This window comes from Patella vulgata, chromosome 9, assembly GCF_932274485.2.
Source record: "Patella vulgata chromosome 9, xgPatVulg1.2, whole genome shotgun sequence".
Taxonomy (NCBI): domain Eukaryota; kingdom Metazoa; phylum Mollusca; class Gastropoda; family Patellidae; genus Patella; species Patella vulgata.
In genome coordinates, this window is record NC_065887.2 from 8,014,790 (window position 1) to 8,033,175 (window position 18,386).

Genomic DNA, 18,386 nt, shown 5'->3' on the forward strand with positions numbered 1-18,386 from the left:
AACCCGAGATCTTAGTGACTTGATAAGATTCTCACATAACATTGAACTTTTATTGTTCTACTGTACCAGACATTCATCATTAATTATCAACACAACACTCAGTATATTCTCTTGACGACTATGTATACAACACCAATCATGTGACTATGTTGCTTCTATACGTGTGTGTGTGGGGGGGGGTTGGATGGCTGAATGGTTAGCGTGCGCGCGCTGTATCATAAAGTCTGTCATTGAGTCGACTGGCGTGTTTTCGAATCCCCGGTTGTACGTGACAAGGAGTTGGGTCGCCTGTCCAACCTCGTGGGTTTTCTCCGGGGCCCCCGGTTTAATTCCTCCCACTGCTAAAGAACCCTACGTGCAAGCGAATTATGTAAATAAAATTAAACCATATGTTAGTCCCGAAATGACCTAGATTGTGTCGAGTAGACGTTAAACCCCATTTCTCTCTCTATATACGTGTGCATTATTCTGTACAGGCCATAGAATCTTTTAGTTACATGGGGGACACCAATCGTAGCCATGTTTGAAAATTGGGTTTTGAAAAATATACTATGTTTCTGGCAATGGGTCAGATCTAATTTCAGTCATTTTCCATAGCCGTCGGTCATGACCAGAATATACGGCCGACATGGAATCCATATTAGTGATCCAGAACCTTACTCACTGAATCACTGTGACTCCCTTCAATTACCGGCATTTTGTAATTAATTAAATTGATTAAAACAAAATACAAACCTCTGCTGGCCCTTTGTGTAGAACCACACTAAACTTACGAGCAGCCATTTTATATCCTATCATTGCTCGTCTTTTATATTTATATCCATAATACGCACTGGAAGTTAGTAGACTTGTTTTACAAGTACGGAAAACTTGAGATGCTTATCCTTCTGGTGTTATACGGCAAATAACATGCGAGTGTATTCAGAAAGTTCCATACACAATAATATGATGTATATAAACTTGTGTATTCAGAAAGTTCCATACACGAATGGTTTTAAACTACAAAATGTTGTCAACAAAATGGATGAAACACTCGCTAAGCCTCTTGCTACGTGTTTATCGTACATCGTATAATATTCTGACACTCCTGCTAACTCTCAAACTTACAATATGTTAAAGGATTTGAGTTAATTTTTTTTTTCGAAAAGGCAGACATGCAAAGTTTGAAAATCGATGCGAAAACTTTGTTTAAGGTTTTATTCCCTGTGTTAAGTCAATGCCTCTTTCGTAACCGTGACAACTGTCATTAAATGTCTACAAATCAACATCATGTACATGAAAGAATCACAGAATTTTGGTCTGATATTGATGACGCATTTTAAAAAATAAAAAGAGAAGGATATTCAAAAAATTCAAAGTGAGAATAAACAAAGTTTGGCGACCAAGGAAGATGTTTATTTGTTTTCCTACACTCGGTTAAGTCGCTTAAATCTTCACCCATTTCATTTTGTTGTCGTTACAACATTTGTTTTACATTTTTTTCAAATAAACAAAATGTTTACAGTCTTGCCAACATTTGATTCAAGCCGAGACACACTATAATAAGACACAAACTAGGTCTTCTCCAGAGAGAGAGAAAGAGAGAGAGAGAGAGAGAGAACGCGAGAGCGGGTGAGATGGGGTTTAACGTCCACTCGACACAAACTAGGTCATTTCGGGACTAACACATGTTTTTTAAATTTTTTATTTTAATAATTCACTTGCGCGTAGGGGTCTTTAGCAGTGGGAGGAAATCGGAGAACCCAGAGAAAACCCACGAGGTTCGACCCTACTCCTTGTCAAGTACTACCGGGGATTCGAAACCACGCCAGTTGACTCAATGACAGGCCTATACAGCGCACACTTGCTAACCATTCGGCCATCCACCCACCCACCCCCCCCCCCCCCGAGAGAGAGAGAGAGAGAGAGAGAGAGAGAGAGAGAGAGAGATAATAATGACTTTATTTAAGAAGGGTTGAAGAGTAGGCTATAATAGACTTTCTAACATCCTGCCCTTCTAGAAAATATAATAATACTAAAGATATAGCTAATAAATTAAATAACACACACACAATAATTTACAATAGAGAAAAAAAAAAAAATATAAAAATGAGTTAAAAGATTAATTTAAGTATATGTCTTCTCCAGACAAGAGAGAGGTATTAACATCCACTCCACAAAAACTAATTCATTTCGGGACTAAATATATGGTACAATTTTTATTTCAATAATTTGATATCGAGTATCAATTAAATGAAACAAATGGTGTTTAATGTCTTACTGTTCTGCTCCAACTGGGCTAATGAAGACGGGCATATGGCATACAGTGTTCTATCAGGGAAATTGTGCCTGGACAGCAACTGTACTCTTATGTCGATTTCCAACTGTCAAGGGATCTTTTATTATTATTGTTCGATTTATATAGCGCTTCATTACACGTGAAGTGTTTCTAAGCGCATATCACAAACATATATTTCAAACACACAGAAACAATCAAAATCAGGAGAACATAATTAAACACAGCTGCCTGTTAGGCGCTATTATTCAAAGGTTTATATCCAACAAATCAACCGGCTAATCTCTATATTGAACTCAGTCGAGGTATTACCTGATGAACACCTACACCAAGTAGAGTTCAAAAATAAAAAAACGAAGTTTAAAAGAATCAGCTTCATTAACAAAAATTAAACAATCAAAAACTAAACATGTGCAAGCTAATGTGTACATGGGACATCAGTTTTTCGTCCCATCTTTACAACTACACGTTCAACCTTGCCAGGCCCTCCGTCCTGCACCACAGAAAAGGGGGGGAACCATGTCAGAAATTCCTGATGAACTTTCTCGACCAAGGATGGGATTGAACACGCAACCTCCGGGTTAACGAGTCAACATCTTACTCACTGAGCCACCATGGCTCCATATCAGTTAAAACTTGAGTAATGTTATCTGTTTTATTTGTCTCCAGTAGGGGGATCATGTGGGTAAGACGCTGGCTCGCTAGCCTGGAGGTCAGGTGTTCAATCCCTGCATTGGCCGAGAAAGTTCATCCAGATTTTCCGGCGTGGTTCCCCCTTGTCAGTGATGCAGGACGGAGGGCCTGACAAGGACAGCTGTCTAGTCGTTCTTATGGGACGAAAAACCGAGGTCTTGTGTACACATTGGTGTGCACGTAAAAGATCCCTTGACAGTTGGAATTCGATATAAGAGTAGGCCGTAGTGCTGCTGTCTGGGCAAAATTTCCCTCATAGCACACTGTATGGCGTATGCCAGTCTTCATTAGCCCAGTTCGCAGCAGAACAGTAGGACGTTAAACCCCATTTCATTTCATTTCTTTGTCTCCAGTAGGAAAATATTCTATTTTATTTCAAGGCAATCAACTAATATTGTAAGAAGAAACGTTATTTTGGGACAAATGTTGAGGTATAAAGCAGTGGCAAGACACGGAAAAAACCCCAGATCACCGATCTTCATTTCCATATTGACATTAATGTCTTTTCGACCAGCTCCAAATTTGCGTTGGGTTTAGCTAAATGTATCTGCTAACACTGATTAAAGATAGTCAAGTGAAATAAAATAAACAAGACAGGAGGAGTTATTTCCCTTTAATCTCATACTGCTGGACACTGAGTACTTACATGTATTAAATAAATAAAACAATATTTGTCTAGCTCTCAAAATTACGATTGAAGAAAAGAATCCAAAATATTTGACCTCTTTGGTCCTTTAATTTCTTAAATCAAATTCCAGTCTTCTGATTTATAGATGGCAGACAAATCAGATTAAGATTTGCACCGATATAAAACTAATTTTCTATCATTTATGATCAGATTTGAAAACAGGGGAATTTTGCCCGGACAGCAATTGCATGCCAACGAGCATGCCAACATGTACACAGGACTATTTTTTTTAGTTCCATGCAAACAACTGGATGCTTTTCCTTGCCAGACACTCCGTACGGAAACCACGCAGGAAAATGCCAACACCAGGATCAAACCCTGGACCTCCAGGTTAGCGAGCCAGTGCATTACTCACTGAGCCATTGCAGCTCCTTCAAATTCATGTGTTTATAGCATATTTACTGTGAGGATATCGGCTTGTCATCTCACACACATTAGCTTTAGGAGAGGCTTAATACGTTTACCTCCATCCCAAATTTTCAAATTTTAATGTCATTTGACTGATTATTTCTATAACGAGTTGATCAAAGGATTAAGTAGAGGATTAAAACTACTCTATTTCAGGCCTCGACATAAGAGGAGATCGAACCGGTCGATCGCCTGCCGATCACCAAAATCTAAATAAGGGGGATCAAAATTTCGATCACGATATGAACAGCAGGCGAACGGATAGTGACGAATAGTTCACCTTATTTTACATCAATTCCTGTGTTATTCAAAACAAAATTCAGCATTCAATTTTCGTGTACATAAGATTGAAAGTAATTAGCCGAATCGTGTTCGATCCATAGATATCTATAGTATAAAAATTCATGGTTCGGTCTCAATCAGGTTTTTCCGCAAGAACTACGAGCTTCGCGGAGCCGAAGTCAGAGTGACCCGTAAGTTATAAAGCGTTTGATTGGCCAGCTGGAATACACATGGCCAATGAAATATCACGTTTTTACACTTTGCGAAGTCCGCCAAATATGGCTACGAAAAAGCCTTAAACTGTGCATCTGAAAACTTTCAATAAGTTGCCTTTTAAAAACGAATTCACAATTTTACAACTGGATAATGACGGTAATATAACCAAACTTCAGTGCAAAATATGTTCAAGTCATCTGTCAGTGATACGTGTTGAAGCCGGTCGGAGATATGTCAAAGGTATCGCCTTCAAGGGAATTGTTAACCTTGCAGACGGTGTCGAGTGTGTGCAGCGTGGAAATTTATTCCGTCATATCAAGGCAGGTGGACTGCACGATTGGTGATCATTTTAGGAGATCAATTGATCTCCTTGTGTCTTGAGGCGATCATAAAACTGATCACCTCATTGAAAAACCAGGAGAACGATTCGTTGATCCCCTTATTTAACCTTATGTCAAGGCCTGCTATTTTATATACCATCTTGTCGAGTTTGTTCGCTTGGGGATTATAATCTATGTAAAAAAAAATGTGAGAGAGAGAGAGAGAAATGGGGTTTAATGTCCACTCGACACAGACTATGTCATTTCGGGACTAACGCATGGTTAATTTTTATTTCAATAATTCGCTTACGTGTAAGGGCCTTTACGGAGGACCCGGAGAAAACCCACGAGGTTGGACAGGCAACCCTACTCCTTGCCACATACAACCGGGGATTCGAAACCACGCCAGTTGACTCAATGACAGGCCTCGTCATACAGTGCTCGCGTGCTAACCATTCGGCCATCCACCCCGCCCAAAAAATTTTTTAAAAAAATGTAATATTTTTTCTGGGAAGAACAGTAAACTGTAACAATATTGCAATATTGGAAGAAATAACTAATATATATATATATATGACTTAAGCGGCATTTATTTAATAACTGAATGAGAATATTCTTTGCTTGATAAAGACGACAGAACCAATGTCGAAACGTTGCCAAGACCTGTCATCTCTAGCGCTTGACGCTGTAGAGTGCCATGAAAAGGCCTTATGTGCCGCTCTACTGCACGGTAATAGTTTTCTACTGCATTTTCAAACAAATATTCAATATTCTCGGCAAAGCTATGGAACTAAGGGACACAACTCTTTGCATGTAAACAAAACAGGTCATGATCGATGCCAATATTAGTTGTTTACGGTTTCTTCTAGTGGTCTTACTGATGTAAAAATACTATAAAATCTGTTAAGCATAACAATTATCATATATAAAACAATATTGACAATAATCATGCTTGGCAATTATAATAATGTTTGAAATTATTTCTTTCCGTAGGCTACATATTCAATTTGAAAAGCATATTCATCTGATTAATTAGATAATTTTTATATGGTTACCATTTCTTGGTTTTATTTTATAGCTATAACCCATTTAAACTAATTACGGTATTTAAAAATTTAATACAATTTTTGTGTTGTTGGGCCTACTTGTAGTTCAATGTTTTATTTTTAAATCAATTAGCCTTGGAAGTGTGAAATCTAATGCCAAATCATGGTTTTCATTGAAGATGTCGTAACACCATGATGTGTTATAATATTTAAGTCTTGGTTAACAAGTTTTCATTGATATGTTATAACACCATGATGTTTACGTCTATAAATAGAATAGACATATTAGTTTACATCAATGAAAACAACTCAGTTAAAAAGTTAAAGAATGTTAGGGAAAAAAACCACTTAAATAACAAAAATACTCACACTTTAAACTTTCGAAATGAAATACAAACTAAATTATGAAATTCAATCCTATCCGTGAATTCAGGATCTTCGACATGTACAGCATCCTCTCCAACAGTTATTCCCATGTGCTTTGTTCTTTGTGACCCCTTATAGTTATCCTGACCTTGCCCTATTTGTCATCCATGCATGACATATTTCACAAGCTGCAGTTATTTCGCAGCTCTCTTAAGCTTTTCATTGATCAATGAAAACACCACAGCCATTCAGTAAAGTTACACCATACACAGAACTTTGATGTAGGTTTAACACCTCACTGGCTGTACTATTATATATTTATAGAGAGAGAGAGAGCGAGAGAGAGAGAGAGAGAGAGAGGGAGGGTCTAAGTCCACTAAGTCATTTCAGGACTTACATATTGTTCAGTTTTATTTCAATAATAAGTGTTTGGTAAAATCTTTTAACAGACTGCTCTTGATTCCGATTGAATCTAAGCAGATTATCTCCTCTACTTCCAGAACAGACCTCTACCCTAACTGGCCGCCATATCCAACAATTAGTACACTGTTTTGTTATACACAAAAAGACTAATTATACCTTTTCAATTTTATCAAATGAAAGCAGAATATTATACTTCTCAAAATTCTCAAAATATACTTAGTCTTTTCGACTAAAATCCCCAATTCAGGACTTAAAATGTCGGTCAACTAGCTTAAAGTCTGTTCTCAAGCGGAGTTACTGTCACTGTAGACAGACAGCAAAAGTTTAGTATGATTTTTGTTTTGTTTTCTTCATTAAAAGTTAAAGGAGCTTAATCGCTAATATTTTGGACCTAGAAATTGGCACAAATGGGTCGCAACACATATAATAATGTAATATGAATTTATATAAACTGTTTTACATTCAATCGTGTCCGTGTTACTGTGAATTGGCATCAGTTATGTTCGGCAAAATACACCAGAAGTTTCTAGCGTCTGGTTATTCCAGTCAACACCGATATTATTTATTCCGCAGGCTCTCCAAAAAAGAACATGATATCACCATTTGACATGACTTGTGGAATATGTCTAAGCTCATTCTTTGAGCACCTTGTTACAAATGGCGCTGAAACGCATTATGGTGTACCTATAGTAAAATGTTTATTTTGTCTTAAATATTGGATATCAGAAGCCCATCTTTTCCAGGTAAGATCACAACACCAATGACGATTTAAATTGCAAAAAAATTTGTGTTTTCAATGGCGAAGATTTTGGATGATATTGAGTTACGGACTCCGCTACTTTAAATAATCAATCTGAGTACATTTGATAAATTAGATATGGTCCAAAAAATGGAAAATCGGGATCAGCGCCTTTAACGAATCTGTGATCCACATTGATTGTTAGACGGCATTTTGTCTCTCAAAATTGTTATAAATGATCAATTTACTAACAAAGAAAAAAAAAACAGATGACTTTCGGTGCGTGTGTGTGCGACAGGCACCCCATGAAGTTTATTTCAAATATTTCATAAAATTAATAAATCATAAACATATTTTTGGGGAAGATATGATTCAGGTCGACCATAGAATACAGCAAGTCGGCCATAGAATACAATATTGATTAATATTGATACAGACTGTCGTGATTAATCATCCACTGCACACCTTTTAACAGCCGCGATCAAGGGTGTGTTGTACCAGTTACATATTTCTCAAGCGACATATCTTTAAAGGGGCTAAATTTAAAATTAAAAACATGCATTTGAATTTAATTTTAATCTTGTTATCTTCCTCTTAAGATATGGGATCCTGATATTCAATATTTAGAGAGAGAGAGTTTAATGTCCAAGACACAAACTAGGTCATTTTGGGACTAACACATGGTTCAATTTTATTTCAATATTTTCGTTCGCGCGTAGGGGTCTTAAGCAGTGGGAGGAAACCGGAGGACCCGGAGAAAACCCACAAGGTTTTAATGTCCAACCTCGTGGGTTTTCTCCGGGTCCTCCAGTTCCCTCCCACTGCTAAAGACCCCTACGCGGGAGCGAAATATTGAAATAAAATTGAACCATGTGTTAGTCCCGAAATATAATCTATAATATAATCCAGACTATAATCTAATCATATGATCAAGAATCTGAGAATAATTGAAAAGAATCAGACAAATCTTTACTTGACATTAATATGTGCATTAATTTAGACCCATTTTCGTCCATTTTAAACATACATTATGCAAGAGCTAAATCTGCCTATTGCAAGTCTTCCTTTAGGCCTGAAATGTTTTCTAATTTATTAATTGGACATTAATTAACTTATCAAAACCATAATCAACTCTTATGATTCGATTTGCTGCTCGACTTCCATTCATGATTTAATCATGAAATGAATAATCAAGACTATGTTTTTTATCCTACCGACTTTAGTACTGATGATCGAGGCAAACCGAAAATTTCAATCTCTTTATTCTCGGTTCAGAGTGGATCAATTTGACTGAAATTTCAGCATATTCCCATTACATTATCTAGTTTTTAATTATTATAGTGAGAACTGTCAGTTCTTTATCTAATCTCCCATAATGTTTCTTTAATGTTTACTTTTAGACCCATTTAAGGTTCCAAAGAATAGAGCAGTACACCCTTTAACATAAATTAAAAACTGGGCGTAAAATGGCCCATTGGTTGTTAGACCTGCAACTTTCTTTCTCAACAACACTCAACTTTAAAAAAAAAAAAAAATTAACAATATTTTCAGGTTTAACGTGATCGATCAAGCATATATATCACAGGACATGCATGGTTTCATAATACAGGTGTATATTAATAAGATTTGTTTTACTTATATCTAGGCCTGGAAATAACAATTTTACATGTACATGTACCTGACAAAATGTCAACACTAATGAAATAGTACCTGACATTTTCAACTTAGTGCCAGACATGTATTAATAATATCAATAAAAAACACAAGTTGATATATTACAATGATTCAACCCTGTCACACTTGGACCATCCCTAATGTGAATAACTATGGCACAGGCAAGAGGAGCTATTAATTCATGTGAATCAAGTGATCTGAGGTGTTCTAGAAAGCAGTATTTGAAATGAAGTGAAATGAAATGAGGTTTAACATCCTACTGTTCTGCTCCGACTGGGATAATAAAGATGGGTATATGCCGTACAGTGTGCTATGAGGGAAATTTTGCCCGAACAGCAACACTATGGCCTACTCTTATATCAAATTCCAATTGGCAAGAGATCTTTTACGTGTACGCCATTGTATAAATGAGACCTTGGGTTTTTGTCCCATCCGAATGACTAGACAGCTGTCCCTGTCAGGCCCTCCGTCTCCCGACCTCCACACTAATTGTATGAACTATATCACTTTTCTCAAAAAATTGTTAAGGAACCTGGATAAAGAAAGGGTTAGTAGAGTAGCTAAATCCCCATTCTTTGGCATGTAGCAATGGACACAAAAAGGTCTATCATTGAGTCAGATGGCGTGGTTTCGATTCCCTGGTTGTACGTGACTAGGAGAAGGGGTCTCCTGTCCAACCTCGTGGGTTTTCTCCGGGTCCTCCGGTTTCCTACCACTGCTAAAGACTCCTATGCGCAAGCAAATTATTGAAATAAAATTGAACCATATGTTAGTCCCGAAATGATCTAGTTTGTGTTGAGTGGACGTTAAACCCTCTCTCTCTCTCTCTCTCTCTCTCTCTCACATATATATACATGTAATGTAATATGAATCATGAATAGAAAATGATTTACATTCTACAGTTTCTTTTTTTTTTTCGTGTAATTTCTAATCAGTTTGTTCGGGGAAGAGTGCAAATGTAATGGCAGTCTTTCGCGTCTGGTTATTAGAGTGTACTCCAGTAGTCTTCCCTTGTGGGATATGTTTAGCCTCGATCATCGAGTCGCTCATTACAAATGGCGCTCTCATGCATTCTGGCACATGATTCGTGTGTCAATGATAAAACTTTCATTGTGTCTTAAATATTGGATATCAGAAGCCCATCTACTCACGGTAAGATAGCAACATCAATGTTGATTTAAATTGACAAATAATTCATGTTTGCAATGTCGAAGACTGTGGATGATATTGAGTTAAAGACTTGGCCATTCTAAATTCAAGATTTTTGGACTCATTGAAATATTCCTCAGATATTATTTCTTACTTTAAGTAACTTTTTTCCAATCCTTTTACTTTATAGTAACAAAATATGTTTAAACCAAAGGTTTGATGTTTTTTATTTTAATATTTTTTTAAATAATTTAAAAATTTGCAGTAAAAAGTGATGTTATTTATCATTTCTTCCAAGCTTGAAAGAAATATATGAATAGGGACTTTCTTTTCTTTACTCCTTTTAATTTTATTTTTCGCTATCTCCACATCAAAATAGAAAGTCGATACAAAATATACTGTCAGATTTTTTTTACTGTGAACTATTCATTCAAACAGAATGACAAAGACATAGGAGGGTTTTCTTTTTTTTATCTATTTTCTAATATAACAATGATATCTTTTTCTATATTTCATTTATTCTAAAAAAAAAATAAAAAATTATTATTTATTTATTTATTTATTTTTTGTAATATAACATTGTTAAATATTATTTTGTATATTCTATTTATTCTAAAAAAAAAAAAATTATAGGAGTTTTGGGTTGTTTTTTTTTTTTCATTTATCTATTTTTTTAAATATAACATTGTAAATGATATTATTTTATTTATTTATTCTAAAAAAAAAAAAAACATACAGAGGGTCTAATGGTCCACCTGGTGTTTTTTAGATCATAAGGTTTGTCATTGAGTCAAGTTTTGTGTGTTTTCTCGTGATTCTCAAGTATTGTGGTTTCGTTGCCTAAGCTTGTACATGACGAGAAGTAAGGTTGCCTGTCCAACCACATGGGTTTTCTCCAGATCCTCTGGTTTCCTCCCACTGCTAAAGACCCCTCCTCGCAAGTGAATTATTATTACTGAAAAAATATTGAAGCATATGTTCGTCCCTAAAGGCATTGCTCCATGTCAAAGTAACTTTATTAATAAGCAACTCTGTTTTACATGTTTGTCATCTATGCAAGTCATGGGTTCAATCTCACATTTGTCCATCCTCAGTTAACCTATCTAAAGGGAGATAAACAGAGTTTAATATTCACTCAACAAAAACTTGGCCAGCCCCTGATGTACAGTATGGTTCATTAGGAAAATTTTCAAAAATTCCCAGTAATTTGGGGTAAGTTATGGATAAGGAACGTCATAAGCACAAATAATTATAAACAGAGCCATTCATAATATTATAACCCTATCACTCTCTACACTGAATTTTATATAAACGATGTCAATGATCTCCTAGGCGCTAAGCATCGATCAGAAAGGTTGAGAATTAGATATACCGGTACCTAACTTTGGTGGAAAAGTACATAAAAATCAGTTGTATTCTAATCAATCGCTTGTAGCAGGGGTCTTGTAGCAGTGGGAGGAAACCAGAGTACCCGGAGAAAACCCATGAGGTTGTACAGGCGACCCTACTCCATGTCAAGTACAAGTGGGGAATCAAAACCCTGCCACTTGCCTCAATGACAGACCTTATGATGCAACGCGCACATGTTAACCATTTGGCCACCCAAACCCTGAAAGATGGCTATGATGATGTCAAACTTGTTTCCTGGTTCATACATCTGTACTTGTTTTAAAAACGTTTTAATCTTTTAAAAAAATAACCATAAACAATTTCACATAGCCTGCTTTCAGATACATTTTTTTAGAAAAGCTTTACCATTCTAAAAAATCAAAAAATAAACAAAACTTCGTCTTTTTATTGGACAAAAAGTTGTTTAAATCCTTCTAAATGCTTTTGATGTCCGTCTGCTCTGATCAACAAACTAAGACAAAGAAGTTTAAAACTGATACAATCTTTATAAGATTATTTTTAACACACAATTTAAAATTGACATTGGCTGTTTTTTGGGGAGTAAAACTCTTGTCAACAGATTAGCCTTAAGACTGTAAAAGCAACTTCAAATCTTGTCGACTTTCAACCCAAGTAAAGTTGATGTTGGAGGAATGTAAGTTGACTTAGGTTGGTCACTTTATTTGTACGACATCTTTGAGAAGAACGTGTGAATTTGTTTCATGACGTCCGCCTCGGCTGGTCAAAGAAAAACAAATGTTATCAAGAGTCAAGTGGAATTGACACAATGGTTTAAAAAGTCAGTAAAATGTTCGTGATGGCTTCATGACGTTACATTCTTTTTATGGTTTTACGCGGAAATATCTGGAGTGCGGAATGTTTTGAATTATTTGTTTTAATTAAAATGCGACGCAATTTTATTCATTAGTGTTCAACATACATTTGATGTACTTTCTTATTGCATAGGGTGAATTTCGACCCAATACTGAATTAAGTAATACTGTGCAGATTAGCACAGAGAGAGAGAGAGAGAGAGAGAGAGAGAGACGAGATTTAACGTCACTCGTCCACTCGTGTCATACTAGGTCATATCGGGACTAACATATGTTTTAACTTTATTTCTATAATTCGCTTATGCATAGGGGTCTTTAGCAGTGGGAGGAAAACGAAGGACCCGGAGAAAACCCACGAGGTAGGACGGGCAACTCTACTCCTTGACATGCACAACCAGGGAATCAAAACCACAATCATATATTACCCATTTCTACATAAAAATTTCCAAGAATTTTTTTTTTTTTAAGTCTGGTTATATTAAAGGCAATGGGAGCTTAATTACCCTATTTCTTACTGGGGCCGCTTTTGACCCAATTATCGCCTGTTCGTTTCAAATGGATTCAGAGCCCTGATTTGAAGACCATATTATACATGTAATATATCCAGTAGGCAGCCGTAACTTATTAAACACCCATATAAGGAATCCCAGCGGCATCCTAGGGTGTATCTGCAGTAGTTCCTTTAGGAGTGGGTCTCTATGGGTCAACACTATTTGCAAGTAGAATTTGGCAATTAAAAAACATACACAAAATATGTTTGAACTGATCAGCTATTACAAGACTCGAATAATGCTCAGACTGCAAAATTCTACTTGAAAATAGTGTTGATTGTGTCAGATGTGGCAAAAAATGATTTCTTTCGGTGAAAAAAAAAAAAGAATCACGGTGAAAAAAGACAATGCCAGGCACAATATCCATTCTTTGTCAGGCACAATCCCACAGACGCCTGCCACTTTTTTTTACCGCACAATTTTATAATTGATATTTTGGGACAGATTTGAAAATTCTCATATACCAGTTGGTTATGGTGTCCAATCTTTTGTCTAGAAAAACTAAAATCATGTTCTGTTGTTTTGTTTTTTTGTTAAGAAAGGAAAGAAACTCACCACTGGCCAGGTTCTTCCATCGTAGACTACCACGACCTTTGACCTACGATGTCTTAAACTCAACCTGGAAAAAAGACAAAATGAAAAATGTACCAAAACATCAGTTTAACAAAAATTGGTTAACTCCCCACCCGCGAATTATTGAAATAAAATTGAAACATAAACTATCCTGTGTCGAGTGGACGTTAAACCCCATTTCTCTCCCACTTTCTCTCTGTAGTTTGTGTTTAGTGAACATTGTTCTCGACAAGGAGTTAGGGTCGCCTGCCCAATCTCGTGGATTTTCTCTGGGTCCTCTGGTCTCTGTCCACTGTTGTTAAATACTCCTAAGCGCTAGATTATTATTGAAATAAAATTGTATCATACATGTATTTATGTTTCCCCATAGGCGGACATGACCTCCTTTGTGCCCAGTGGACTCTCTCTCTCTCTCTCATTTATAAACTTTAAACTTTATAGCCTTTCTATACTATTCAAAAAAAGTAGGGGATATTTGATTTTTAAGTGTTATTAAAGTCACCTAATGAAACTGACGAAGAAAGAAATGACAAAATGAAATGAAGTTCACATTCATCGATTTATTCCAAATGATCGTTAGACTAAGTAAGGCACAGACTGACCATTATAAGGGTAAAATGATACCCGGGGTCAAACAGCAAAGTTACCACAGCATCACAACCAAGTCAGTAACGGGTAAATCCTCCTCTGTTTGCCAAACAAGCATTGATCCGACGTGGCATACTCCTAATGAGACGTCTAAGGTCATTTTGCTCCAGATTGTCCCATTCCTGTTCTTGGACATTGGCAGGACGTTGTTGACATTGACGTAACCTCTGTCCAAGCATGTCCCAGACATGCTCGATGGGGGAGAGGTCGGGACTCAGTGCTGGCCAAGGTAATGTGGTGATGTTCTGTTGTTGGAGGTAACCTGTAACGATCCTGGCCCTGTGACATCTTGCGTTGTCATCCTGGAAGATGAAACGGCGGCCATGACGTCGTGCGAACGGCACAACATGGACTGCCAAGATGTTGTCCCGGTAGTACTGGCCTGTAACACGCCCTGCAACAACATGTAAAGCCGTTCTTCCAGCAACAGTGATGCCTCCCCACACCATAACAGAACCACCCCCAAATCGATCATGTCTGATGACGTTAACGTCTTGGAAGCGCTCGTTTCGACGACGCCACACCCTCCTACGTCTGTCCAAAAAATCAACAGTGAACCTTGACTCATCTGAAAACATCACATTGCTCCAGCGTCGATTATCCCAGTGTTGACGATCCCTACACCAACGACGTCTTGCCTGAATGTGATGATCTCTCAAACAAGGGATCACGCGAGGACGTCGGGCGCGAAGGTGACCCCTATGCAGTTGATTCCAAATCGTCTGGCCACTCACTCTCACACCAGTGTCTGTTTGAAGACGAGCGCTGATCTGATTTGCTGTGATGACACGATTTCTCAAGGCCAAGGTACGGATAAATCGATCCTGGGCTTGAGTTGTCGCCCTTGGTCGACCTGAGCGTGGTCTGTCCTGTACAGATTGTGTATCACGGTATCTGGACCATAGCCTGCTTATGACAGACTGAGAAACATTCATCGTCCGCGCCACAACCGCCTGTGTTGTGCCGATCTGTAGCATGCCAAGGGCACGTAACCTTTCATTTTGGGTAAGCCGACGCATATCAAAATTTGTTTTCTGGTCACTAAAACAATTAAACTGATGTTTCCACCCTGGAATTCAATGCCACAATGACTGTAACATTCAAAGTCAGAGTCGTGCAAATCTTGGGTTGGACCCCCATGATGATCCCAAGCATCACCTGCATTCCATGTGGTAGCTATTGGTGCATTACATGTAACTGGAAATGTTTCTTCTGTTAGGTTCTATAGTGACTTTTTTCGTAGTCATTTGCATATTTTAGTATTATGCCCCCAAAATCAAATATCCCCTACTTTTTTTGAATAGTATATTATACAAAATGTACTAAATCAATAGTATATGGAGATAATTCTGTCTAAATCATTAGGATTATCTTAGTAAAATCAAGAAAACAGACAACAATCATCTTCATTATATAATTATCTGGTATGCTGAACTTCTACAAGAGATTAAATGGGTGATAATTTACTAAAAGAATCTGTTTCTCATTCCATCAGAAGACAATGATTTAGGCGTGGCCCGACCTGTTATTCATTAAAATATCAGCTCAGATCGTAATGGCATCATTCCAACAAGTTTCTCAAACATTACACACATATTCAGGGTGGTGGGTGGTCGAGTGGGCTAATGCATGCACTTTAAATCACAAGGTCTATCAAGGAGTAAGTCACGTGTCCAACTTTGTGGGTTTCTCCGGGTCCTCCGGTCTCCTCCCACTGCTAAAGACCCTTACGTACAAGCGAATTATTGAAATGGAATTGAGTCATATGTTAGTCCCGAAATGAAATGACCTAGTTTGTGTCAAGTGGAGGTTAAACCGCATTTCTCTCCCACTCTATCAATGAGTATAGTGGCGTGGTACAACTTCCAAAGCTCTCCTCCATGTGCTTCGGTTCCTCCTACTGCTTAAGACGTCTACGCACAACCAAGTTATTGAAATAAAAAAAATGACTGTGTTAGTCCCGAAATAACCTAGTTTGTGTTGTATGTTGAGTGGACTATAAACTCCAACTTTCTCATCATTTTTAAGACAATATTTAACATCTCTTGATTTATAATCCACACTAATACATACTCAGATTGATTATTTAACATTTAAACATACATTATGTCAGAGCTAAATCTGCCTATTGCGGGTCTTTCTTTGGGCCTTAAATGTTCTATAAACTATTAATTAGGTATTTATTAACAAAACAAGACCATAATCAACTCTAGATGGTATAGGATACTCAAGATTTTAACTAGATTAGAATGGTTCGCAATTTAAAAATTTAATTTACAAATGGGAAAGCGAGGCTAAGTCTGTTGCCCTGGTTACCACAATGCACACATCTTGTCAAAACTACAAACAGTGATAACTTGGCTCAAAAGGAAGTAATTTGAATAACATTTTCAATATTTTCATTTTACATGTATCTATTTTTGAGCTATTATAGCAAGAATGGTCAGCTCTTTATCTAAATCTTACATAATGTATCTTTAACTTAAAAATATATCAGATTATCAATGGTATATAATCTCCTGGATTTAGTAGGATCAGCAACAGATTATAGCGAAGATTATAGTCGGCTTGTTTCGATCATATTGAACAGAATTGAACCATACATGGACTGATTCAACTTTAAGAGATTCAACTTTCACCATACTGTATTCTGTCAGAGATTAAAAACTCCTCTGTTTGGTCAAATATATTTTATAATGGCACAACTTTCTTCCCCTTAAATATGCCACTGCCAGCCATCTCCTAATTTCATTCATTCATTCATTCATTCATTCATCCATTCATTGTGTTATAAGTGATGTTTATTAGTACAACTAAGTGTTTTTATTGAAGTCTGTATATAAAAGAGGTCAAGTGTTGTATATCTATAAAGAGATTTTAGAGTAGTATGTAATTCTCACCTGTATGTTATATATCACAGGTAAATATAAACTCAGTCTATATAATACCTGTCTAAAAAAACTCATTCTTTAATTATCATACCCTAACCCATACTGTCCACTTAATGTCCAACCCATCGACCCACTCCCTTCCTGACTTGAATTCATCAAACCTCTGACACATGTACTTGACAAAAAATAAATAAAAACTTTTTTCTTGGGCAAAGGTTTTTGTTATGTTTGGTCTTAAAAATACATAATGTAAAGTTAAATCTGCCCGTTGGTGGTTTTACAAACCCTACTTTTCTGCTCCATCCAGGCTAAAAAAGACAGGCATACGCCATACAGTGTGCTATAATGTGGGACATTTCATTCGGCACTACGACCTACTCTTATTTCAAATTCCAACTGTCAAGGGTTCATTTACATGCACACCAATGTGTAAGCGAGACCCCTTGTTTTAATGTCTCATCCAGACAACTAACCTCTGTCCTTGTCAGGCCCTCTGTCCTTGTCAGGCCCTCTGTCCTTGTCAGGCCCTCTGTCCTGCACAGATGATAATGGGTGACTGTCTAATACTGCCCATGAGGAACTTCCTCAACCAACATTAAACAGGCGATACACAAATTATTCTTACAATTAAAGAGTGAGAGAGCGAAATTGGGTTTAACATCCACTCAACACAAACTAGGTCATTTCAGGACTAACATATGGTTTAATTTTATTTCAATAATTCGCTTCCGTGTAGGGGTCTTTAGCAGGAGGAGGAAACCGGAGGACCCGGAGAAAACCAACAAGATTGGACAGGCAACCCTCCTCCTTGTCACATACAACCAGGGAATCAAAACTACACCAGTTTACTCAATAACAGCGGTGCGCATGTGCTAACCATTCAGCCATCCAATCCCCCAAGAAAAGACATGAGTGTACAATTTCTCACCACAAACTATAGAATCTTGTCAAATCATCTCAAGTATGGGGTGGGTTATAATTATATCAAAGTCAAGTGTCATAAAATGAGAAGTTTCAAATTCAGTTTTAAATATGACCTATTAAAAGTTTTAAACAGAGTTTAAGTGTTAACTATAAAATATGAAGTACAGGTAAAGTACCTGAGAACATATATCTGTAATATATCTCACATCATAAAATACATTCCATTGTTTGGTGTATATATCTAGACATTCTACCATTCCTTAAAGATACATTATGTAAGATTTAGATAAAGAGCTAG

The 18,386-nt window shown here is 36.9% G+C and overlaps 1 protein-coding gene across 3 annotated transcripts in view; it reads right to left on the reverse strand.

The window, feature by feature from the left end:
* LOC126831682 (uncharacterized) overlaps nucleotides 1–18,386 on the reverse strand; it is a 99,360-nt gene that overhangs the window by 66,691 nt on the left and 14,283 nt on the right. The window contains exon 2 of one of the 3 annotated variants that reach the window (XM_050562314.2): nucleotides 13,608–13,671. In XM_050562314.2, the coding sequence (XP_050418271.2) occupies nucleotides 13,608–13,671 (64 nt within the window). Of the gene's footprint in view, nucleotides 1–735; nucleotides 1,064–6,297; nucleotides 6,541–13,607; nucleotides 13,672–18,386 lie in introns of those variants that run through there. The other 2 variants (XM_056103214.1, XM_050562315.2) reach the window with 2 other exon arrangements.